The sequence below is a fragment of the Mizuhopecten yessoensis genome, unplaced genomic scaffold, assembly GCF_002113885.1.
Source record: "Mizuhopecten yessoensis strain PY_sf001 unplaced genomic scaffold, ASM211388v2 scaffold11175, whole genome shotgun sequence".
Lineage (NCBI taxonomy): Eukaryota > Metazoa > Mollusca > Bivalvia > Pectinida > Pectinidae > Mizuhopecten > Mizuhopecten yessoensis.
Window position 1 is genome coordinate 302,925 of NW_018408917.1, and position 23,438 is coordinate 326,362.

At 36.3% G+C, this 23,438-nt stretch overlaps 1 protein-coding gene across 1 annotated transcript in view; it reads right to left on the minus strand.

The window, feature by feature from the left end:
- The window catches only part of LOC110467514 (annulin-like), a 32,165-nt gene extending 12,992 nt beyond the window's left edge, over positions 1–19,173 (minus strand). Inside the window, exons 1-9 of the mRNA XM_021524730.1 lie at positions 18,951–19,173; positions 14,670–14,920; positions 13,223–13,462; positions 12,535–12,807; positions 10,211–10,329; positions 8,331–8,444; positions 6,732–6,906; positions 1,090–1,240; positions 558–661 (exon numbers count right to left, since the gene is read on the minus strand). Coding sequence (XP_021380405.1) covers positions 558–661; positions 1,090–1,240; positions 6,732–6,906; positions 8,331–8,444; positions 10,211–10,329; positions 12,535–12,807; positions 13,223–13,462; positions 14,670–14,919 — 1,426 coding nt within the window. The 5' untranslated portion in view covers position 14,920; positions 18,951–19,173. The remainder of the gene's footprint in view (positions 1–557; positions 662–1,089; positions 1,241–6,731; positions 6,907–8,330; positions 8,445–10,210; positions 10,330–12,534; positions 12,808–13,222; positions 13,463–14,669; positions 14,921–18,950) is intronic.
- Positions 19,174–23,438: the final 4,265 nt, after the last annotated feature.

Consider the following 23,438-nt stretch of genomic DNA (forward strand, 5'->3'; position numbering starts at 1 on the left):
GGAGTATCGGTGATATATTGTATGGGGTTGAAACGGCTCTGTGCCATACACAGGTGAATACCTCTTATATGCTTAAATGTTATACTTATTTATGGGAAAACCCAGTTTATCTATATTCATTATGATGTAGATCTTTGCAAGTGATTTATAGGATAGTAGATCTTTCGTTCTGAAAAATCAGTTTGATGTTATACGTTATGTTAGCTATTTAATATAATTTGAATAAGATGATTGTAATAGTAGTTCTTACAAAGTCAATATCTTAGTCAAATGTAATTAAATGTGTCTATATTTTATAGTTTATATTTTGTGTTAAATGTAACTAGTGTTATCTACGAGTTACCTCCCTTCCTTGTAACCTATATGTGTAATGTGTACACGCTCTGAGTATTGTAGTCTTTTATGTTCGTTACAGAGTATAGGTGTTTAAACCTATGTTGAGAATGAAGAATTCACGACAAATAATTCAATGACTTGGTGGTCAATTTGATACCCGGTTACATATATATATAGTTGACACAAATCAAGGTGTACTTTACAGTTTATCCTTGTCTTACCTTCACTTCTCTCTTGCGGAGTAGCATCGATGGCCTGCCAACCATCATAACCTGGAGGCAGATCTTTCCTTGCCATCCATACCTCGTTCCAAACGTGGAAATTCCTACACGAAATAAGGTCTATGATATTTTTTGTTCATTTTTAAAATTGTATTTAGAAATTGCTAATAAGAACTAGACTGTATACTGGACATTTTCGTTGCTGTTCATTTTTTCCCTTTTTCGTCCTCGGTGATGGAGGGCAAACTGATCGTAACAGCGAACATTGGTAAACAACATAATACACATAGTCATCACATGTACAGGTGAAATTAAGATTGGCAAAAGTGCATTTATATGTGTAGAGCAAAAATTTGACTGGGCTAATTTTGAAGCCCCGATATACAGTAAATTTTATATAAAATAAGGCGAAGTATTCGTAAATAATCCATAGTGGATATCTTAAATATACTTTATGATACAATAAAGCGAAAACTAGTTACTCACAAAAAATACTTGTAAAACAGTATTAAAAGCTGTTGACACCACATACCAGCATGAGTCCGTATTGTGTTTCTCTACAGGTTTTAGTTCGCCTTTTTCGTCTTTCTCATACACACTGTCAATAGTACAACTTGCGTCAGAGTCGTGTGCAGAAGCGAAGTTTGTGATACTCTTACAAGGCAGACCTAGCGCTCTGCAAACTAAAGACATTCACAGTGTAAGAAATAAAGAACTTCGTCTTCAAACATAACCTCTATTATTTTCTGTCAGCATCTTTTGAATAATTTTACTAATTAAACAGCTGATGGGTTGGTTAATAATTTTATCACATACCTGTTGAATCTTGTTATAGTAATACAAGCAATTTTCAGACCATGAAATACAACGTTCTGTATTGCAATACGGAATGTTGTATTTACCTACTAGCCGGAACAACTTTTTATGGGAATCCCCTTGTCATGGCGAACTGAAAAGTTCCCGGTGTATTTGCAAAAAATATCAAAGTTTATAAAATCGTTGTATCGATCGCTACCAAATACGGAAGGTATGTGATAAAAGCAAGACCACACACTTGTGTTTTTCTAACAATTCAGAAAGCACTCATTTATTGCGCAGATGTACTATATTCGTCCACGCAATAAACTTGTGCTTTCTGATTCGTTAGAAATACACAAGTGTGTGGTCTTGCATATGTTCATAGCATGTGCTTGTAAGATCTAAACATTGACCATATTCAATATTAATCCCCTCATCCAAGTTTAATTTAGATGAAAAAAACCATTTTGTTCGCATACTCAGGATACTTATTTCCACTACATCATTGGTTTCGCAACGCATAACTCCTCCTGCAATGCAGAAGTGCATCACATTTGGAAAATGCCTTTTCATTTCAAGATGAATTTTAATTAGTTTAACACTATGTGACTAATAGTAATAATACTGCAAATTTAATTTGACACAGAATGTTTTTAGATGTTTTAGTAAATGACATGACAAATAGCAATACGGGAGCAAAAGTCTGAAAAAACTGCCTCTAATTTCTAAGGAGCAGGTAGAAGCAAGGTTACAAGGTACAAGGTCTCTATACTGATCCAGCAGCAGATTGTCTTTGACGTAAAGGATGAATATTTGTACAATTACCGACATTTACCTTTTTTGGATGAATGTGTTGGTAAATAAATTCATTGGTATGTGGGCATAGGAGACCACCTCAGTTCAAAGCTGTCGGACTGTTTTGTCCCGCCATGCTAAATAGGAATTAGTTCCAACAATGCAACTAACTTTTACAACTGCACTCTGTGTCAAGATTATGTACCCTGGCTGAGTGAACTTTGCTGAGAACTGAGAACGTTTTTTTATGACTGGGAAATTAAAAGATAGAATGGGAAATTAGCCACATTTTCTCTCAGGAATTTTGGCTGAATTTCAACTCAAATATCATATGGCCCCAATTAAAAATCTGACACATTAATGTGCTTTCAAATGGCTTGTACATCGGTATATATTCTGCTCTGTATGAACGTAGTCACACTTTGACACCAGTGAGTATCATAATAAATCATAAGTGTAGCAATCAGACAAATTAAACAATGCAGTTTCAACGGCATACATCCATTTTAATGTTTTTCCGAAAGCCTAACATACAAGACAAATTATTACATAATATCCGGATTTGTGGAGATTGTAATTTTAGAAAATGGCTGTACAAAATATCCAGAATTTTATATTGTCAAATGTAGTTTTCAGACAACTTATCTAATTAAATCATGTTATTTAATCAATCAGTATTTTCAGCTATTTATGCTAGACTTTGATCCCAGCGATTATCATAATTAACCATATGCCCTGAATGCCTTTTGATATCAAAGCCCACTCCCCTATTCTCCCCTGTATAAAAGGCGCATGCCTGGTAATAAGCCCATCTCCTTTCTATTATAAATGTAGCCTATCAGTCTGTAAGTAACTTCATTTCTGAATTTTAATTGTTCACCCCAGTATAAGTTTCACTTTCCACTTGTCACCCTGGTAAAGTACTAGCTGCGTCCTACTGACTCGGTTAGGAAGAATTTCTCTTCAGCTCATTTGGTAGAGCGCAAAGACTAGTAAACCAGAAGTCCCAGGTTCGACTCCTAGCGGAGGCATCGACAAAAATAATGACCCCTGTGACATTGGCACCCATCTAGGGACCCGGGATATTTGACAAATATACTCAGCGATACTTTCACAAGAATCGCTATGACCCCTAGAAAACTAGGGATGAGTTCTTTCCTGGAGGGGGAGTGCGTCGATCACCCTGGTAAAATACTAGCCGCTTTCTACTGACTCGGCTAGGGAGAATTTCTCTTCTAAGCTTTAATTCGGCAGAGCGTAAATTAAGACTAGTAAGCCAGAGACCCTGGGTTCAAATCCTAGCAGAGGCATTGAATAAATAATGACCTCTGTAACACTAATATTTCATGACTCTCATTGATTGATTCATTTTATATTTATTGTTTCTGAAACGTATCATGTTTGTCAATTACAGGACTGTGTATTGTAGTATTATAGTTAAAAATGCAAGAATTACCTCCCTTGCATTGTGATGTAACTTAAGCCGGAACATTAACAATAATTATCAAAAAAGAGATCCCAGAGGGATCTTGGCGCCCAACTTTGTACCATCTTCATTAGACTAATGACATTAGTTCTTTGTCAGTTCGACCTTTATTTTCTTTCCTCTAATCTGTTTGATCGAGTCATGTTAACTGTAAATGCACCTTGAGGTAACTTTTGATCTAAACTTAATACTGATGTGTATGAAAGCCAACCTTCAAAGTGAGTTTGTCATTTCACATATTTACAGTACAGTACTTAAAGGGACATCACGTGAAAAGGCGTTGTTTTTTTTAATGAATGTATGTATTGTATGCACTTCCACTTATGTTACCTCGCTATCCCCATATTCATAGTCCGTTCCAAATGTCCAGTTTGACCACTTGAATTGTTTGGGAAAGCCCTGCTAAAATTGGGCCGATAACGTCACCTGACTAGGCAGTAAACACAAGTGGTGCGAGCAAGATGAAACGGTTTCCAAAGGGGCCCCCAGAGAGGGGCCGTTAGGCAACTGCAACCTCTTACCGCACTATGAAACCAAGTTATAGGATTTCTAAGTCCGTATTCAAACTTATTGAACAGTAATTATTCATTATTAGAAGTTAATTGCACACTTGCCAATGTTCAGAATTTAAATTTATTTAGCTTTAAACATAAATTTGTTGCCAATAAAATTAAACATGGGATGGGGCACAAGTTTTTACAATTGATCACAGACTTCTCCCGTCATACATTTACAACTAAATGTCAACAATGATAATAGGCATAAACATAAAGTAGATATATTTAAATATATATTGCATTTAGTACCGGAATGTGGCCGGTACAGATGGTACGGAGCTAAACACCTTCCCTACACCAAGGGACAAACCTTTCTGATTTTTTTTATATATTGCCGGGGCAGAGAAGGCCGGGTATTCATATAAGTACTAATTTAAATCTTGCATGTAAAAACAAAAATAATCGTTTAATTCAGCAATATAATTAAATCATACCATTTTATTGAACCCGGTAATATTATAAATTATGTAAATCCACCGACTTAGATAACACGTATCTGGATGACCCAGAAAATACGCCGTGGGCCATCACAACAGTTATCCCTTGGAGGGCCTCATGGCAAAATCAAACTAACCAGTCACTTACCCTTCCTTTCGCATAAACCACTGTATTATTATAGAAACACAAAGTAAACTCTCTCCAATACATGCCCATTAACATATTGAACTAAGTTCATCTGTGTTCAAACTCAGACAAAGATACTACCAAGCTTAATAGTTTTAGATATTTATTCATAACATAAACAGTGCTAGCATTTCAGCTTAACCGGCTATCCGGAAGAATACATGCACCGTACTAACTGCTACGGCAGTTATTTTCTCCTTTTTATGAATCTATTTCAGCCAAATTCGATCGTTATTTTCCATAAGGAGTCTCACTTGATATTTTTATGTAGTATTTGAAAAAAAGACAAAAAATAAAGTTACTTCACCGTGATGCCCCTTTAATGTGAAAGAAATAGAATCGATCATTGCAATATGAGAAAGATCTGCTTAGTTCGTCTTTTAATCCATTTTGTTTTTATGATCAGTCTCAAAATATAACATGCACAAGGATGGATCAAGAGGAACCTACATTTAAAATTTGAGAAAGATCCCTCCCGTACTTCCCAAGAAATAGCGATAACAAACTTTCACTATCAAAATTCAAGATGGCTGCCTGTCGGTCATGTTATTTATCCAATCAGTCTCTAAAACTGCCCTGCACAGCTAGGATCAAGGGGAACCTACATATAAAATTTGAGAAAGATCCCTCTAGTTCTTCTGGAGAAATAGCAGTAACAAACCTACACTATCAAAATCCAAGATGGCTGCCTGTCGGCCATGTTATTTATCCGATCAGTCTGTGCCCTGCACAGCTAAGGACCAAGGGGAACCTACATATAAAATTTGAGAAAGATCCCTCTGGTGCTTCTTGAGAAATAGCGATAACAAACTTTCAATAACAAAATCCAAGATGGCTGCCTGTCGGCCATGTCGTTTATCCGATCAGTCTCAAAAGTTGCCCTGCACAGCTAACGACCAAGGGGAACCTACGTATAAAATTTGAGAAAGATCCCTCTAGTTATTCCGGAGAAATAGCAGTAGCAAACCTACACTATCAAAATCCAAGATGGCTGCCTGTCGGCCATGTTGTTTATCCGATCACTCTCAAAAGTTGCCTTGAACAGCTAAGGACCAAGGGAACTTACATATAAAATTTGAGAAAGAGCGATAACAAACTTTCACTATCAAAATCCAAGATGGCTGCCTGTCGGCCATGTTGTTTATCCGATCAGTCTCAAAAGCTGCCCTGCACAGCTAAGGACCAAGGGGAACCTACATATAAAATTTGAGAATGATCCCTAAGATACTTCCCGAGAAAATGTGATAACAAACTTTCAATATCAAAATCAAAGATGGCTGCCTGTCGGCCATGTTGTTTATCTGATCACTCTCAAAAGTTGCCTTGCACAGCTAAGGACCAAGGGGAGCCTACATATAAAATTTTAGAAAGAGCGATAACAAACTTTCACTAACTAAATCCGAGATGGCTTCCTGTCAGCCATGTTGTTTATCCGATCAGTCTCAAAAGTTGCCCTGCACAGCTAAGGACCAAGGGGAACCTACATATAAAATTTTAGAAAGAGCGATAACAAACTTTCACTAACTAAATCCAAGATGGCTTCCTGTCAGCCATGTTGTTTATCCGATCAGTCTCAAAAGTTGCCCTGCACAGCTAAGGACCAAGGGGAACCTACATATAAAATTTGATCCCTCTGGTACTTCTTGAGAAATACCAATAACAAGAATTGTTTAAGGACGGACGACGGACGGACCACGGACACAGGGTGATTTGAATAGCCCACCATCGGATGATGGTGGGCTAAAAAGATTGAGTAAGGATCTCAAAAAAAACCAATCCTGTGGTCCACCTAAGTGTTGGTCAATATAACTATATTCCAAGTTTAGCTTCATCCAAGGTCAGGTAAAACCCAAAACAGTTCTTTGTAAAATCTATTGACTGAGTACATTGCGGGATCAATTAGACAGCACCTACCTGTGACCACTAGGGCAGAGAAAACCCAGCACTGCCCAAACTTGACCGGTTCTCGGTTCTCATTGTATTGTTTCAGAATTTTGACACTGCCAGTCCAGGAAGTGGGTGACTTCCCACCTGTATAGTCACCGCTCCAGTTTCCTACCAAAATGCCATAGTTGTCATTGTTGTTCACCTGGCAACCATAGACAAGGAAGACAATTTTTTTTTTTCATTATAGAAAGATAAACACTACTTATTTCATAAACTTATCCCTTTTGTTGCGACTATTTAAATTGGTATCATTTTATCCATTGAAATTTTGGTTTTAAAGATATCATAATAAAATTGCGAAAGAAAATGCTGCACTGAATTTACTTTATTATAGACGTTAATGCAGGGTAAGTTGGGTTTCCTAAGTCACACATTTAGCGCCCACATATGACCACCTTTTACACTGTAGTAGTGTTGCAGCATCATCACAATGAACTTGTAAAGCATAAAATGGATAAATTTATTTAAGCAGGGTCATTGTCCCAATTAATGGTCAATAATTAGGCCAAATCCTGCAAGTCAACCAACCAATGTTTCCTAACACATCACCAAAGAAATCCCAAACGTTCACTAGCTATATCATTGGCAACATGTCAGATAATTAAGATGGCCAATCAAACACTCAATGCTTGTTTGCTGCAAAATAGTACTGCTGGCTCCACATGCAGCTATGAGCTGGCATTTCATATTTTTGAAAAAAAGCGTTATGATGTTGTAGAAATGGGAGTACAGCCACCCTTATCATTTCATCCCAATAATGCATCCTGTTCAAATTCTTAGTCACTACAACAAGACTGGTATCTATTTGACCCCTGTGTTGAAACAAGAATTCCAAGGTAGTGGATGTGTCGCCTGCTCAGCGCTTTTAGTAAGAAAAGTGTTTTGGCTTGAGTTATCGCGTAAACAGATATGCCAAAACGCAGAAAGTTAAAACTCGACAGAAAAACCCATTATATGTGTTGAACATTATTGCTTCTAGCATTAACGTACACAATTTAAAAGGAATTGATTAAAAAATAAAAAGTTCTTGCATTTACTACACAATGCCGTTATTTGGCAATAAAAAGGGTCATAACTCCACTAAAATTGCACGTAAACTTACCGAAATGCAAACTTGTACAAGTTTTATTACAATGTAGTATGCAATATGTATCCAAGTTTGAGTTTAATCAACACAAGGGAACTCAAGTTATCGCACGGAAACCTTGTTTCGGATGACGCATTTTACCAATGACACTGACGCTAACCTATATGTGGCCTCGCGTTGCAGGCGACACAAAAAATGGTATACTGTTTTAGGTCACTAACAGGGACACTTACTTGAAAGCCTTTTCCACCAGAAAACGTACACAGGACAATATCATTTAAATCTTGACCTCATGGATCATCTGATGGCTTTAACACATTCTACCTTGAAAGCTTTATGTATATATTACTTTGAATAAGTCATTTTTGTTTGGGCCAGGTTAGCAAAAATATACATGACTGCTGCCCATGAGTATTTACTGCAGATTCTAGCTACAAGTAATTTAAGATTGCAGTATTTAGAACAACCATTTTACATACAATGCTGGATATAGCTCTGGAAATCAGGACAGGGTCTGCCATTTCTGCAGATATCATCCAATCAAACGCCTTGTTGAGAACCATCAGGCAAATATCCAAGATTCCCTCCTCAAACTGAAACCAAATGATTTTTGCAGTGATATTTATTACTGGAGGATATGTATTATGGGTAACAGATTAGCTAATATGATAAAAACATTCATGTACCCTACCTAAGCTCACTTGGTAAGATAAACCAGTTCTAGTAGTACTGCATGTTATATTAGTATTACATGCTTATAAAGGCCCATAAACACAGGAGAGCATAATTTAGCTGGGCCCAGAAATGTTTGATCAAGTCAAAACGAAATGATGTCATGTTTACAGCTGTAAATTGGGGAGGTTTTTCTGAAGAGAATTTCAGTTACAATTAAGGTTTGCTAAAAAATAATACAAAGCAACTTGCACAAGCATAACAAATTATAACTCACAAATACAATTAGTTATTAATCAATGAACAAAAACTGTGAAACAACAGACATGGCAGAATTTTCAATAATTACTCTTCATTTGAGAACAGTACAACATTATCAATAACAGGCAGTGACAGCTAGAACAGTTCTTGGGAGTTATTAAGGAGTACATCAGCCTTGTGTTATCGTTTCATATTTTTCTATTTAATATGGTAATTATTGGCTCATGTGTTAGGTACTTGCTTGAAGTTGCTTCAGGACTGTTTTTGCTTGAATAATTTACATTTTCTAATTTGACATCTCTTCAAACTACAAAAACATATGTCTCCCCTTATTAGCCAATAGACAAACTTCAGTATAAAAAATTAACAAAGGGCCATTCTCTTTCTCTAGTGGGGCACGAGACCCAAATTTAGAATTTGGCACTCCTACTTTCCAAGATACATAAAAACTAGCAAGTTTGGTCAATGTAGGTGAAATAACATGGAAGTTAATTATGATGTGGACAAATTTTGGTATTAAAAATAAACAAAGGGCCATAACTCTGTATATAGGGGGGCACAAAACCTGATTTTAGTGCAAGAGATTCCACCTTCCCAAGATACATAAATATGGTAAGTTTGGTCAATGTAGGTGAAATAACACGGATTTTATGCTCCGGGTAAACTTTGGTATTAAAAATAAACAAAGGGCCATAACTCTGTATATAGCGGGGCACGGGACCTATTTCCTGTGCACGGCCGGACAAGAATTTACTGAATTTACTGTTGCACTTATTTGACCTTTGACCTTGGGATGAAGGTCACAGTGACCTTATTCCAGTGCATTGCACCTCTTCCTTGAGTGATGCATGCATACCTAAAGTTTCATCAAGATATCTTTAACGACTTGAGAGTTATGGCCCGGACAAGTTGCGATTAGAAGAACCAGAAGAAGAAGAAGCAGAAGAAGAACCAGTACTAATACAATATGTCTCCCTTCATTCGAAGGGGAGACATAATAAAAAAAAATTGTATACTTAATGAAAAGGCCATAACGCATGCAAGGTTTTTTAAACAAACACACAGCTGGACGGACTGTCCTTAATTCAAAAATAGTTCTCACCTAATTTTTTTCATAATAGTTCTAACTATAGATTGAACTGAAATTAATTCCCGTGTATGAGGCTACTGCAACTGTATACATTGACATAAGGCTTTTTACTGGCTGTCATATTTACAATATATGATCATGTTATTAAGTGTGGTCATAGATCAAAACAGTGGTATATCTAAGATGGCGGACATTTGTGAACGGGGGGATACTCGCAATTTAGCCTCCTCCCTACTTTTGGTCTATTTTTTTCCACCAGGGGTGGGGGCTTATTTGCGGTCAAATACGGTACTGGTAAACTAAAAGTGTTTAAACAATGCTACAGTAAAAACTAACCTGTCCAAATCTCCATGGCTTAGCACTTATCTGTCTGTAGTTGCCTTGATAGACAGCGCCTTTGTCGTTCAAAACATACTCATCCAACAGCGCGGAGGTAGGGAAGTAAGTGGTGTCCTCTACAATGCATGCCAAAGTTGTAATTATTAAATATCCGGACACTCAAGTGCATGTGCTTAACTGTGAAAGTGAACATTTTCGTGTGTGTAAATGTTCATGTTGGGGCTTTTTAAAATGATGTAATGTGGAAATCTTCCTGTTGGCAATTAATAGATCTTAAGTCATTCCATTATACATGCATATATCCATAATTTATAAAATCATAAAATAATAATTCGCCTGTGGATATATCTATCTAACTTTAAAAAAATGCAAACATTTCAAAATTGTGAATGTTTAAACTTTTAAAACATTGAACATAACTTTGCATGGTCAAGTGACAACTAACAGACTAAAAGATAAAGTTAGGGATAATTCAATAATGATCATCAAAGTATTTTCATTTAAAATATATTGCAAATACTTCCAAATTGTGGGCTCATGTGCTGTCTTGGGGGGCATCATCATTCTTTCATACATAACATTTGATTCCTTGGTTCCATTAAGATGCTTCTAGCAAATTTGGTTGAAATGCAATCAACTGTCGGCTCAGGAAGAGTATAGCTAGGCTTTTCAAAGACTTAAAATCCCAAATCCCCCTCTTTTGGGCCTGATTGTCTCTTAACTCCAATAGGGACCATATTCTTACTTTATACATGTACAACAATTCTTTCAAGGATTTTTAAATTTTAAAAATTGACATTCAAAATGAGAAAATTAAACTTACTTGCGATTAAATTTCATTGATCGTATTGAAGGTACATAAGTTTTGCAGTATCAATATTTTTCACTTGTCTATTACATTTTCCATATGTCAAATTTTATAATATACACATATCCCCAAGGTTCATTGAAGAAAGGACCCTTACACAACAACGATATTATTTTAATGTTAATGAAAGGATTAAACTAGTCTTCTTGTACATTGTGTTACCCACAAGATGGTGCACACTCAGGGAGCCTTCAATTTTGTCATGACATATTCCAGGGCTGCATTTTTATTTTTTTGTTTTGTATTGTTTAACGGCCCATCGACAATGTGAGTCAATTAGGGCCAAACAACAGTGTAAAAAGAGACATTCCCAAAAATAAACACATCAAACCAAAACCTAATAGCTTAAAATATGTAAAGGATTAACGAAATACATCAATATCGAACAAATTGACTACACAATAAATCATATTTTATTGTAAAGATCAATAGAGTGTAAATAGTCGTATATTATATAAATAGCACAGAAACTGTATCGAATAATCTTTTCGTAGAAGGTACATCATAAAATCTGTCACGTATAGAGCAGAAATGAACGACTACTCAATGGGGTATAGAGGAATGCCCTGACTTGTCTGATCCTTTGATGTATATTTAGTTAAAGAATCTTGTACTCCTGTAACAGTAAGACTGATTGGCTTTGAAGTCTGTTATCTTCAAAGGACAGGTTAAACCACCCAGGCAATTGGTCAGGTTCTTAGCTGTGTGCCTTCAATTTTGCTGACATATTCCAGGTATGCAGAGAGCGTAATTGAGCGTTACCCCTGGAGTATCGAGGATGACCTGTCATTACGCATAGATTTGTTGCAAATAATGACACATTTTGGGATTCTAAACTATTTATACCATTAGTAGTACAGTATTTCAAGTGACTGAAACTTGCAAAAAAAAGAAATTGTTTACACCATTTTTGATACCATGAATGAACATCTGAACATAGGAAACCATGAACAGATATAATTCATCAGTAAAAAACAAAAAAATAATGATTGATATAGGACTGCATGGTGCCTAGGGAGACACAACCAAAAGGGAAGGGTAAGGAAGACAAATTAAAGATAAAGATTCAAAGTGTTGCAATGAGGGCAGCATGCAGATCAATTTTGGTCTCTTCTATTTGTCCCCTTGGCAGAAGACACAGAAGGAATCTCAGAAGTCTGCAAGGACCCCTAAAGGAGTCACCATTTACTTAATAACATGACTTAGGATGTATACAGCAAGTCTTTCCCTGGACCTGCAGGGGTTTCCAGTAATCCTCAATAAGTTAGCAAAATCAACCAGCTATAGGGTATATACCTATGTGATTAACTCATTCACCCTTGAAGAGACATTTGAACTCTATCAATTCAAAGGCTGGAATAATTAATTATGAAATTTCAGGGAGAAATGAGTTAAGGATTGGACAAAGGATATCTTTACAATGATTGGTTACAGATGTTAATTAATTTAATACCTGGGCACCAGGGATTGAAAAGGAAGATCACGTCCTGGTCGGAGTCGTACTGCAGAGCTATAGTGTCCTCCCCCTTGTGTAGGGTAAAAGACTGCACAGACATTTGCCAGTGACCGATGATGACGTTAGGCGGAATGGTGATTTCTACCATGATCGATTTTCCATCCATAGACACCAGCTGTGCATGCCAATTTCTCCCCTTTTTAGAGTCATCATCCTGTTTGTCTTCATTCATGCGGACTATGATACTTGTGTCTCTCGTCATACCTTCACCTGAAGCATTTAGAAACTGTCTGATGATACAAAATATTGTTAAGTTTTACAAAGAATATTTATTGAGGAATTATTATCTTCAAAATAAACCCATATTGACTTATAAAAATGCACAGGGGCGTGGCACAGTTCTCCAACTCAGTAGTCCATATGTATGTGTATTAATTATGTTTCCTATATAAACGGAACGTGGGGTTTGGGTTCTGACGTGTCCTGCCCCGGCTGTATGCAATTGTATTTATGTCAATATAAATTACCTACGCAATAAAAAAACTCAACACAAATGCCAGAGTGTAAAACACACCTCTATATCATAAACATTAATATTAGACAATCTTCAACAGTCAACACCCTATTGCTGAACACATCATAACTTTATCTAAATAACGGTGCCCATATGATCTCTATACTTTACCTGTTTTAAACAGGAAGCTTATATCATGGTGAGCCTTGCTGTATTCTCGGTCCAGACCAAGGCAGATCTTGAAAGACAAACCTCGCCTCAGAACTAAATCTGGCTTTTCTGCTCGCTTCGTGCATTTGAACCTCTCTGTGGTGTGTTTTTTCACATTTGATGGAATTTGGAAATCAACTGATTCTACATGAAGATCTCCCTTGATTTCCTCTTCTGTGGCGTCCTCTAGGAGTACAAGGACTACAACGCAAATTCATACAAGTTTTTCATTTTCAGCATAATTTTTCATTGAAACTTGTTCATAAAGGGATATTATTCTGAAAATTAAAATCATAAGATTCTGATTGGCGTACGACAAGGAAACAATTCACATTCCCCTTGAGGTCTAAATTAAATCAAATCCCAGTTATCTGCATTGAAAAAGTTGTTCTAAAACACCTAATCAATCTAACCATTGTATATCTTTGTGTAAATTGGCATGAAAAATAAACTAAAATTTAAAAAAAATATTTCAAAATGAATATAGGCATACAGTGTTTCAGTAAAGGAATTTGTAAAATATTATGCCTTTACAACAACTAAATCCTTTATGATATTGCTAGTAAATTATATCTGTCTTTTTAAACAACATGTATAAATACCATTCCATTCATATGAAATGAAATGAGTGTAAGATCCATTTTTATCACATAATCAAGATTTGTGGATTTATTCGTGTAAAACGATAATTTCATGCAACCATGAAATGTAAAAAGCCGCCATTTTGACTCCAGTGTGCAAGTCTGTGACATCATGTACTTGTCCTAGTATGACGTCACAATTGAAACAATTGAAACTTGCAACCAATCACATGGCTGATGGACATACCACATGGGTTAATTAATACGCAAAAAAATATGACATGGGTATATTCACTGGATAACACGAACAGTACATTATGTGATAAAAAGGTATTGGGTCCCCTACTTGACCCCTTCGGGTTTCCTCCTATAATGATCGAGACACTCGGTGTGTTTCAATGTGGGCCAAAAAATTGGCAAAACTTAATTTTTTGTAATTGTTGTAAAATAAATAAACTTTAAATATACGATTTCAATAAAGTAAAAAAGCTTGAGGCTTCTTTAAAATTACTATATGAAACCAAACATGCGACACATTGACTTTAAGTCATTCTGTCAACATGCGTACAATTTACATAGTTCAATGTAATTAACTACTGATATTGTGATGCATAAATGATCATTTTGGTTGATAATTGTAAATGTACAGTAAGTATTCAAATTTGTTTTAGTTGAAGTAGCAATTTCTCCCAAAAATGTTACAATACAGTTATTTCTTGAATATCAATTTAATTAAATAGCTATGTTGAAGTGTTCAATGTAAGTTAAGTTGTTGCATAATGTATACATGTCGATGGGTAAAATCACAGTGTGTTATGAAAACTCACAAGCAGACACAGTTTCAGCTGTTGCACTGAAACTAGGTCCTGTCTCCTCTTTTGCTTTGAGTCTTTCTTTCACTTTCTCGGGCTGGCATTTCTTTTCGGTTACATTACGGGCTTCTTTCTGTTTGCAGCCATATCGTTTATACTTCACAGGTTCGTCAATGGTTACTTCTACCCCGTTCTTTTTAGCCTTGGTCTTTTTAGGAGGAGCAGTTCCATCCCATTGACCATTCCTGTATGTCCTTACGTACATCCTTTAAAAAAACAAAGGAACAATTTATGCTTGTATATGCTACACTTTCTTCGTTTGATTTCTGCAGGATTCGTCCATCATCCACTCGTTCCAAGCAGTACGCAGGGAGACCTAGTAGCTTCATGGGCCTGTTCACTCCAATAAATCAATTGTTAATTAATTGGCATTATAAACACCAAGCTACCTTTGATGCTACTTTTTTTTTCTCTTTCAAATCTGACCCCAAAAACGTTCATGCGCTCTATACCCGAGTGCGCACTATACTCGCAAATTTACGGTATTTGATAATACAACAATTGATGAATCAGAAATACTTTGAGCTAGGCAATGGTTTCAAAGCCAACTAGCACGTTAGTTACTGTATACGAAAGAAAATTTGAAAAAAAAACACTGTTTATTGTAGTTTACTTCGACTAGTCGGGTGGGGTGGAGCAGTGGATAACACATTCATTTACAGCCTTTCACCAAGGTGGCCGTATCAGATTTCCATGTGGGTTTTCTACGGGTACTCAAGTTTCCTCCCACATTAAAACTCCCACGAAAGTAACAATCGATGATTGATATAAGTTGAAATAACTTGATTTGTAATTGTTGTAAAATAAATAAAGATGATAAAAAAATAATAATATAAACAGGCAAAAGTTAGGTGTGTGAACTATATATACATCTTCTCTAGTTTGCTGACAATATAGTGATGCGTGGACAATTTTATTTTTATATAATGCATTTCAGGTGTACGCTCCCCCATTGGCTGAGATTCTTCCCATTCTCATAAGTTTAACGGAAATTTTTAAACCTGTGACTAACTATTCTATTATTACGTCAATTTAAAACAACTCGCTATACCACCAATACAGTGAATGAGTTTCTATTATGCACCAAGCAATTAACCATGTCGTGCCTCGGCAGGCAAATCTATTGTCCTGCACCCAATTGTAAAGGAGAATAAATCAATAGATCATGTAAATATAGGGCAACAGCCTGAGGTAATTTTAGAACATTTTGCATTTCTCTTTGTTGTATAAATTTTTAACACAGGAACAAATTATTTCAATAATTTTCAGGGTTTTTGTGTCTGCGGCGGCAACAATGTTAAAGTTTTGCGTTTAGCTCTGTTTCTGACAAAGCTACACCAACAAAACTTCGATCATAGATGTAGCATGGTTAGTGGAGACTACTGCAATAAAAACATTTCATGGATTTCTGCACTTTTTCGGATAAAAACCTGAAATTTCTGGACTTTAAAAAAAATCAATGTTATGATTTTGCATTTAGGTCCGTTTCCTTATGTACTATGTCAAATGATTATTATATTTACAAAGAGGGACAGGTGACACATATAATTACGCATAATTCTTGTTCTATATAACTATATTTCATTATTTCTTTCCTACATCAATTTATTTGAGTGACCTACTATAGCAATTTACCTCATGTCTGAAAATAATGTAGACCTGGGGCCTGTTTGTTTATGCCAAAAACTGGTTGTTCCGTGTTAACGAACAGGCCCCGTTTGTCCATTTTTCAATTATCCAGATTTCTTTTCTATTCTGCTTTTTCTTTTTTAAATGTGTACCAAGTCTATTTTAATTGCTCTGTATAATTAAATAACAAACATTTGATCTTTGGTGGTGATATTTAGTGTTGAAAACTGTTGTGGCAGTCAAATTAAACAATTAATGGCCTCTATTCAAAATTAATTGAATTGGTCAATTTTGCTTCACAATAACTATAACATGCTCTTGCACAGTAGCCCAATGAGCTGATGACAAATGAAACTTAAACCTTAAAATAGACTCATCTTTCTGAGCCTTTAATGACTCATGGACTGAAGTTTAACTCGATTACATAAAATTATACTGTTTTAACTTTTATTCAAGCCAGTATTTGTATGTTAAAATGATTATTCTGTCCTAACACATGCTGCATTTAGAGATTACTCAGTAAATCATGAGGAATTAGTCTAAATTTGTTCAACTTTTTTTAGATTTTCTTATTGGTAGTTTTAAAGGGACAATTGGAATAAATTACACACTTAAACGTACCTTGATCATGGACTGAAGTTTAACACGATTACATAAATATGTAAATATACAGCATATTCTATGACTCGGCCCCAGAAGGAAGTAATCCTTTCACAGGCTCAATATTACTCCTGAGAAATTGCTGCATTTGTTGTATAGACCGAGACAATTATTAAAAAGTAAAGTACACAAACATATCAGCTCATGTTTCTTGCCTGAGCGTCATTTTAACCAGCTATCACTTGAATTCAGCTAAATTACTTGTAACCAAATTACCATATTCTCCATAAATTATGATGAGCAGCCAGGGCACTTCATATATATATAAAAAAAAATGGGGTTGCTTATAAGGATAATAAAATGTGTATTATGATAAAACAAGTTGTACGACTTTAACCATTGCTGCAGTATACAATGTTCAGTACAGAAGGTCATTTATAAATATTTCATTGTGGCTGGATCCAGGTTTTGATATCAGATGTTTCATCCACTTCACAAGGAAGTTCAGCCATGATAACCAAATACAGATCCCTTTAAAGTGTAAATACTGTAAATCATTGATTGGGCCAGGCCAGGTCAGGTCTGGGAGAAGGAAAGGGTTAATTAATATAATTTCAATTCCACCCGAAAAGGGGGGAGGGGTGTGCTAATTGCAGCAAACACGGTACATGTAGTGGTGAGTGCATGCACCTACCATAGATTTCTCTTGTTTGTGTGGTTTTTCTATTGTTTTAAGGCTGATCAATAATTCAAGTAATTCAGGGCCAAACAGCTAACACCATAAAAACAGACATTCAGAAAAAGAAATGCAGTAAATTTAAAACAGAAAGTTAGAATGTCAAAGATGAAAAGGACATGAAAATACACCAACTCATGTGTTGAATCAGAGACATATTACATACATGTCTCTGGTTGAATTATTTTATAATCATATTTTCTTGTAAGTAATTATATATCAATGCAAAAAAGGATTTTTCAAAGTTGGTAGATCATAAAATGTTTCACTCATTGGTTTAAAATCAGCACATTCAATCATAAAATGATGCACTGTGAAAGGTTTATCATATACATATGTATACTTTATGCTATATATACAGTGATAGAACATTTTCTTCAATTAAAGATCTACATATATTTAATTGAGGAACATCACAAGCATCCGCATCTGGTACGTAAATTAGTCTTCCCTACCCTACTATTGTTTCAGGTTTTCCTAGTGTAATACCTTGTCAATATAGTAGAGTAGGGAAGACTATTTTATATTTTTACACACATGTATTTACAAACAGATGCAGGATGCTTGTGGAAACAGGGTGGATGGATGTTAACACAATCAATAGCTATAAATATTTGTACGCATGGAAAATTGTTCTTTCTCAGTAGTTTAATCATATCCTGCACACTGTGAAGTACTACATAGACAGAGTGCCTGGACCGCCAGGTGCCTGCCATCTGTTGTCAAGTCATATACTGACAAAATTATTAGTGCATGCTATTTTAATAAAACTGCATCATGAACACCGCTATATATGATGTCAAGAGTTATTTAAACCTCATGGGTATTGTCCATGTATTTCACTTGAAAATATTATGAAAGGTGCAAGCTATTAATTATTGTTCGATGCATCTTATCAATAAATTGAACAATACTAAAATAAAATGAATTTTTTAAATTGTCTGCTGAAATATAATAATTTCCATGGTAAATCTAACTGACAGTAATTATGTTTTACAGGTTCGCCACATGCATTGTTTACTTTGGTAACTAACAACATATATATAACATGAACTTGCTCCACAGACGATGCAGTATATAATGCTAGTGCTACAATTTTTTTTATTCTAAACTGCAATCAATAGTGAATTGTTAGTTTTTATTTTGATATGTCCCTGTACATATATTGATCAACGTGAAAACACGTAGCACAATACTGCGCGGTAAATCATGGCAGTCTTAAAGTTAATCCTCTTTAAGCTACTACGGTGGCACAGAACGTTAACGCTTACCTGGTTTATCGGCTGCAGAGGGCGGTTATTATTTCTGATCTGGTCCAAACAATATAAGTGGCACTGGTCAGCTGTTATGCTCAAGCCAATGTATACACCGGTTACACGGGTAGACGTCTAGACTAGTACGCGGTAGTTACTGTAAACAGCGCTTGATGTTTCTGTGCCATAGTAACAGGCGACTGAAGATCGGTCACGCATCGCCGACGTTAACGATACCTTGACACCTATACCTGTTTAGTTCATACACATACACGAAGGTAGCGTAGATGAACTGCAAGATCTGTACAAACAATCAAGGCACAATGTGACTTCTATATTAGGCTAGCCTTGACATACATGACTGTTTTTATGAACACAAAGTGCATTTAAAGGTTTACATGTTTTAAATGGAATTTGCCGGACCAACAAAGCGTCGAACTTTAAAAACACGATTGCAGTTTAAAAGACGGCGTTTATATGATAGTGTTTGCTGTTATGTCAATTATGACACAGCCTACCCTTATTACAAAGTATAGCTGTTTCTGATACAGAGACATATATAGGACTTAATAAAAGGTCCTCTTAAAGCCCAGACTAACCCTATTCAAGGAACGGTGATTTGGCCGACTATACTTGGTTGGTTGGCTAAATTTCATTTGCGGTTTGTTTCAACATACTATAAACCACAAACATCGGTTCAAGTTCCGATAGGAGTTTTCATTTAATTCCTTGAAGAGTGACTCTTCATATATATGACCTTGAACATATGAAGCTGCGGCGAGAACACCATTTGAAAATTTAACAGATTTGATCCTTGTGTTCAAAACTGACACTCGGACGAACGCTCAACTCCATGGAAGGCCCAATGAAAGTGAGGTATATTTAAGCTTGTTTGGAAGTAGAGATTGGTTTGGTTTAGTATTGTTTAACGTCCCACCAACAGCTAAGGTCATATAAGGACGGCCTCCCCTGTGTGCAAGATGCATGCGTGTAGCGTATGCGAGTGTGTTTTGGGAGGCTGCGACATTTTCGTGTTTGTCTCCTTGTGATAGCGCGGAACTGGTGCCGACTTTATAGTGCTAGCTCACTGAAACATACTGCCGAAGACACCCAGCAGGACACCCCACCGGTCACATTATACTGACAACGGGCGAACCAGTCGTCCCACTCCTAAATTGCTGATCGTTAAGCAGGATTAGAAATTACCATTTTTAGAGACTTTGGTGTGTCTTGGCCAGGGGACAAAACCCAAAGCCTTCCTCACGAGCGAATGCTCAACTAAAGGCCAAAAGTGAGGCATTGTCAAGGGAGACATTAGGAAGAAGAAAGTTGTTTAGAAAGAAAAGAACAGATAAGATCCCAAATTGAGTCGCCTCTTATTTACAATCATGCATTGGGGGCAGCAGGTACAATTATTAAGCCCTACCTGCAGGGGGAAGTGGAGAGAGAAAAAAAGAATCCAATGTTCTAATGGGTGCAGCAGCTTTACTTCATCTTGTGTAACAAGTAGATGACACGAAGGTAAATCCCAATTCTAGATATACAGGGCGTTCCACATAAGTTGTCTCTTACAATATATGCAGTGGATAACAGTAGGTCATTTCGTTTATCAATTCCCGACCAAAAGGGGAGATGTGACGCCATTACTGCTGAGGACTATGTTGAAGGGGCACACCGCGAGGTAAGGCCTAAGAGGTTACATATGTCGTCTAAACAGGTTGAATCAGAATCGAGTTCTGAATCCGATTCCAACTCGAAGTCTGACAACTCCCAACTTATACAGCGTTACGTAATTCCCCAGAGACAAAGATTAGTACAAGAGTTTCCGCCCTTAGAATCCGTGAACTCTAGGTACTCAGACCCCCAATCTAAGGACAGGTTGCAAACCCCGACTCAAGTTAACCAAGTGTACTGTTTACAGTGGCGGACCCAGGCAGAGTTGCCCTAGTTGCCCGGGCAACACCCTTTTTCTGTGTCCAAGGTTTTTGAAGATTTTCCTCTATTTCATATGGGATTTCCTTCTAATATCATCAACCATCCCTTGAACTATGATTTTTCTATGGCTTCCCTTTGTCAGCAGTTTGAATATCTATATATGCCTAAGAGTGTTGCCCAAACAAGGCGTCCACTACTTATAATCTAAATAAAAGGGGATTCATTCTCTTGGTAGGGTCTCCAGTGGTCAGGACTCACCGGACTGACTCTCTCTACCCTGTCAGTTTGGAGAGGACTATACCATCTGTTGGAATTAGGTATATAGGTTTTTCACCGGTGGTTTCCAAGTACACAATGCCACCAGGAGTGATCTATTATACCAATTAAAAGATATGAATTAAAAAAAATCAAAGACAATAAAGCACCTTCCTTAGCATCACTTCATCAGGTGATTAATAACCAATGTTAGTATAAAAGCCTGGCGTGTACATCCTTTTCATTTGGCCCTTGTACATATGTATGCATATTATTTCACAATGAAAGACAAACAGTTAAATCATAATTCACATCGATGACAAAATAAGTTGATCTTAAATTGCCAAAATGCTCGCCTAAACTACATGTACATATAGATTCGCGCGCATTATAAGCCCCCCTCTTTAAAGAAACTTCTCAGGCTGGGGGGTTTCCTGAAGCCCAAAACCCCCCTCTGGATCCGCCACTGTTCTATATGTTTTTTGGTGGCAGAATGTATTACACATGGAGTTCTCATTTATTAATTTTAGAAAAGTGCAAAAAATCTGTCTTTTTCTGAGTTTAAAATTTTGGGCAACAACCAAAATTAATTCCTGGTCTCTCCCGGCAGTAAAAATCTTAAATGGTGACTGTGGCTTAAGCAGGATGGATGGATGTTAACACAATCAAAAGCTATAAATATTTGTACGCATGGAAAATTGTTCTTTCTCAGTAGTTTAATCATATCCTGTACACTGTGAAGTACTACATTATAAACACATAGACAGAGTGCCTGGACCGCCAGGTGCCTGCCATCTGTTGTCAAGTCATATACTGACAAAATTATTAGTGCATGCTATTTTAATAAAACTGAACACTGCTATATATGATGTCAAGAGTTATTTAAAACTCGTGGGTATTGTCCATGTATTTCACTTGAAAATATTATGAAAGGTGCAAGCTATTAATTATTGTTCGATGCATCTATCAATAAATTAAGGGTTTTGTAACAGCACAATGGCTTCCAAAGTTCCCAAAATGCAGATTGCAATAACTTCATTGTAACGTAAAGGAAAGTAGGAAAATTTGGACACTATATGCTCTTTATATACATTAATTAGATTTCGTTGACACAAATAAAAATGTTACGCACTTTCTATGTTTTGGGTCAAAATGAGTCGTTTTCGAAATGTTTGGGTTTTGCAAAATTAGAGCATTCTACAGTTAAAATGTTGTGGTCTCCTTAATATATATGTATTAAATAATTGCAGCTGAGCGCTTGATTTGAAGAACCGGGTACAGTTGTTGTGAAAACAATATTTTGCAAAAATCCATCGTAATGTCGAACCTTGTCTTGTCAGTGCTTTCTCGGCTGTCATTTGTAGATGAACTTGATCTGAAAGAAAGCAGCAAAACAACATGCTCATATCTTGCAAACCACTTCAGTAATTCACTAGGATGCGTTATACCCGAAATCGCTAGTCCGATCATGAGTTGATTTTCATATACAGGATGAAATATATCATACTGCACCAAGCTTGTTTACGTCCATGTGGATTCACCGGCAATGGCGCTGACAACAGTTTTTTCACAATATCCATTCGCTGCACATTATATGTTATAACTGTTTCTATTGATAGTTTACTTGATATGCAAATGCAAATGCATGTTTGTTTAAAATCATAACGTCGCAAATTCTTCATTGAAATGATACAATGTTGGTGTGGATTCGCGAACTATTTCTTGCGCGTAGCACATGGAAAAATGTGATATGTTGTTAGGTTACTTCCTGTACAAACAGTCAAGCTGACAAGAGAAACGAAGACGAACACCGATGTTTTATTAGTCTGCTGTAAGTAATCGCTTACAAAATGCCAAATGAGATTATTGCCCTATCATTGTAACCACACCGTGTGTCCCAAATAACTCATTGAGAGATCTATATATGTACACGATTTGTTTACAAACCTTGAAATGTGGAATTCTTTACACTATCAATGCCCGTGTTGGTTGATCACGCGGGAATGCGGGACATTTTATTTTAGGATTATTAACGGTGCTGCATAAAAATAAGCAGTCGTTTTCAGACCTGTCTACTCAATTTCCAATAGTTCATAAACTTTGAGCTGTTCATTGAGACAATAAAATTAATTTAAACTCATGATTAATTTACCATTGAGTGTCTATATTGTACAATCAACTCTCCCACAGGTTTGTGGAAAGCCTACTTCAAGATAGCTCAATGAGCTATATATAGACACACGATGTTTTAAGTATGGAGGCTTTGTGGGTTGATAGAATAATATACAACATTACTTGTATCAAACCGACCAAAAT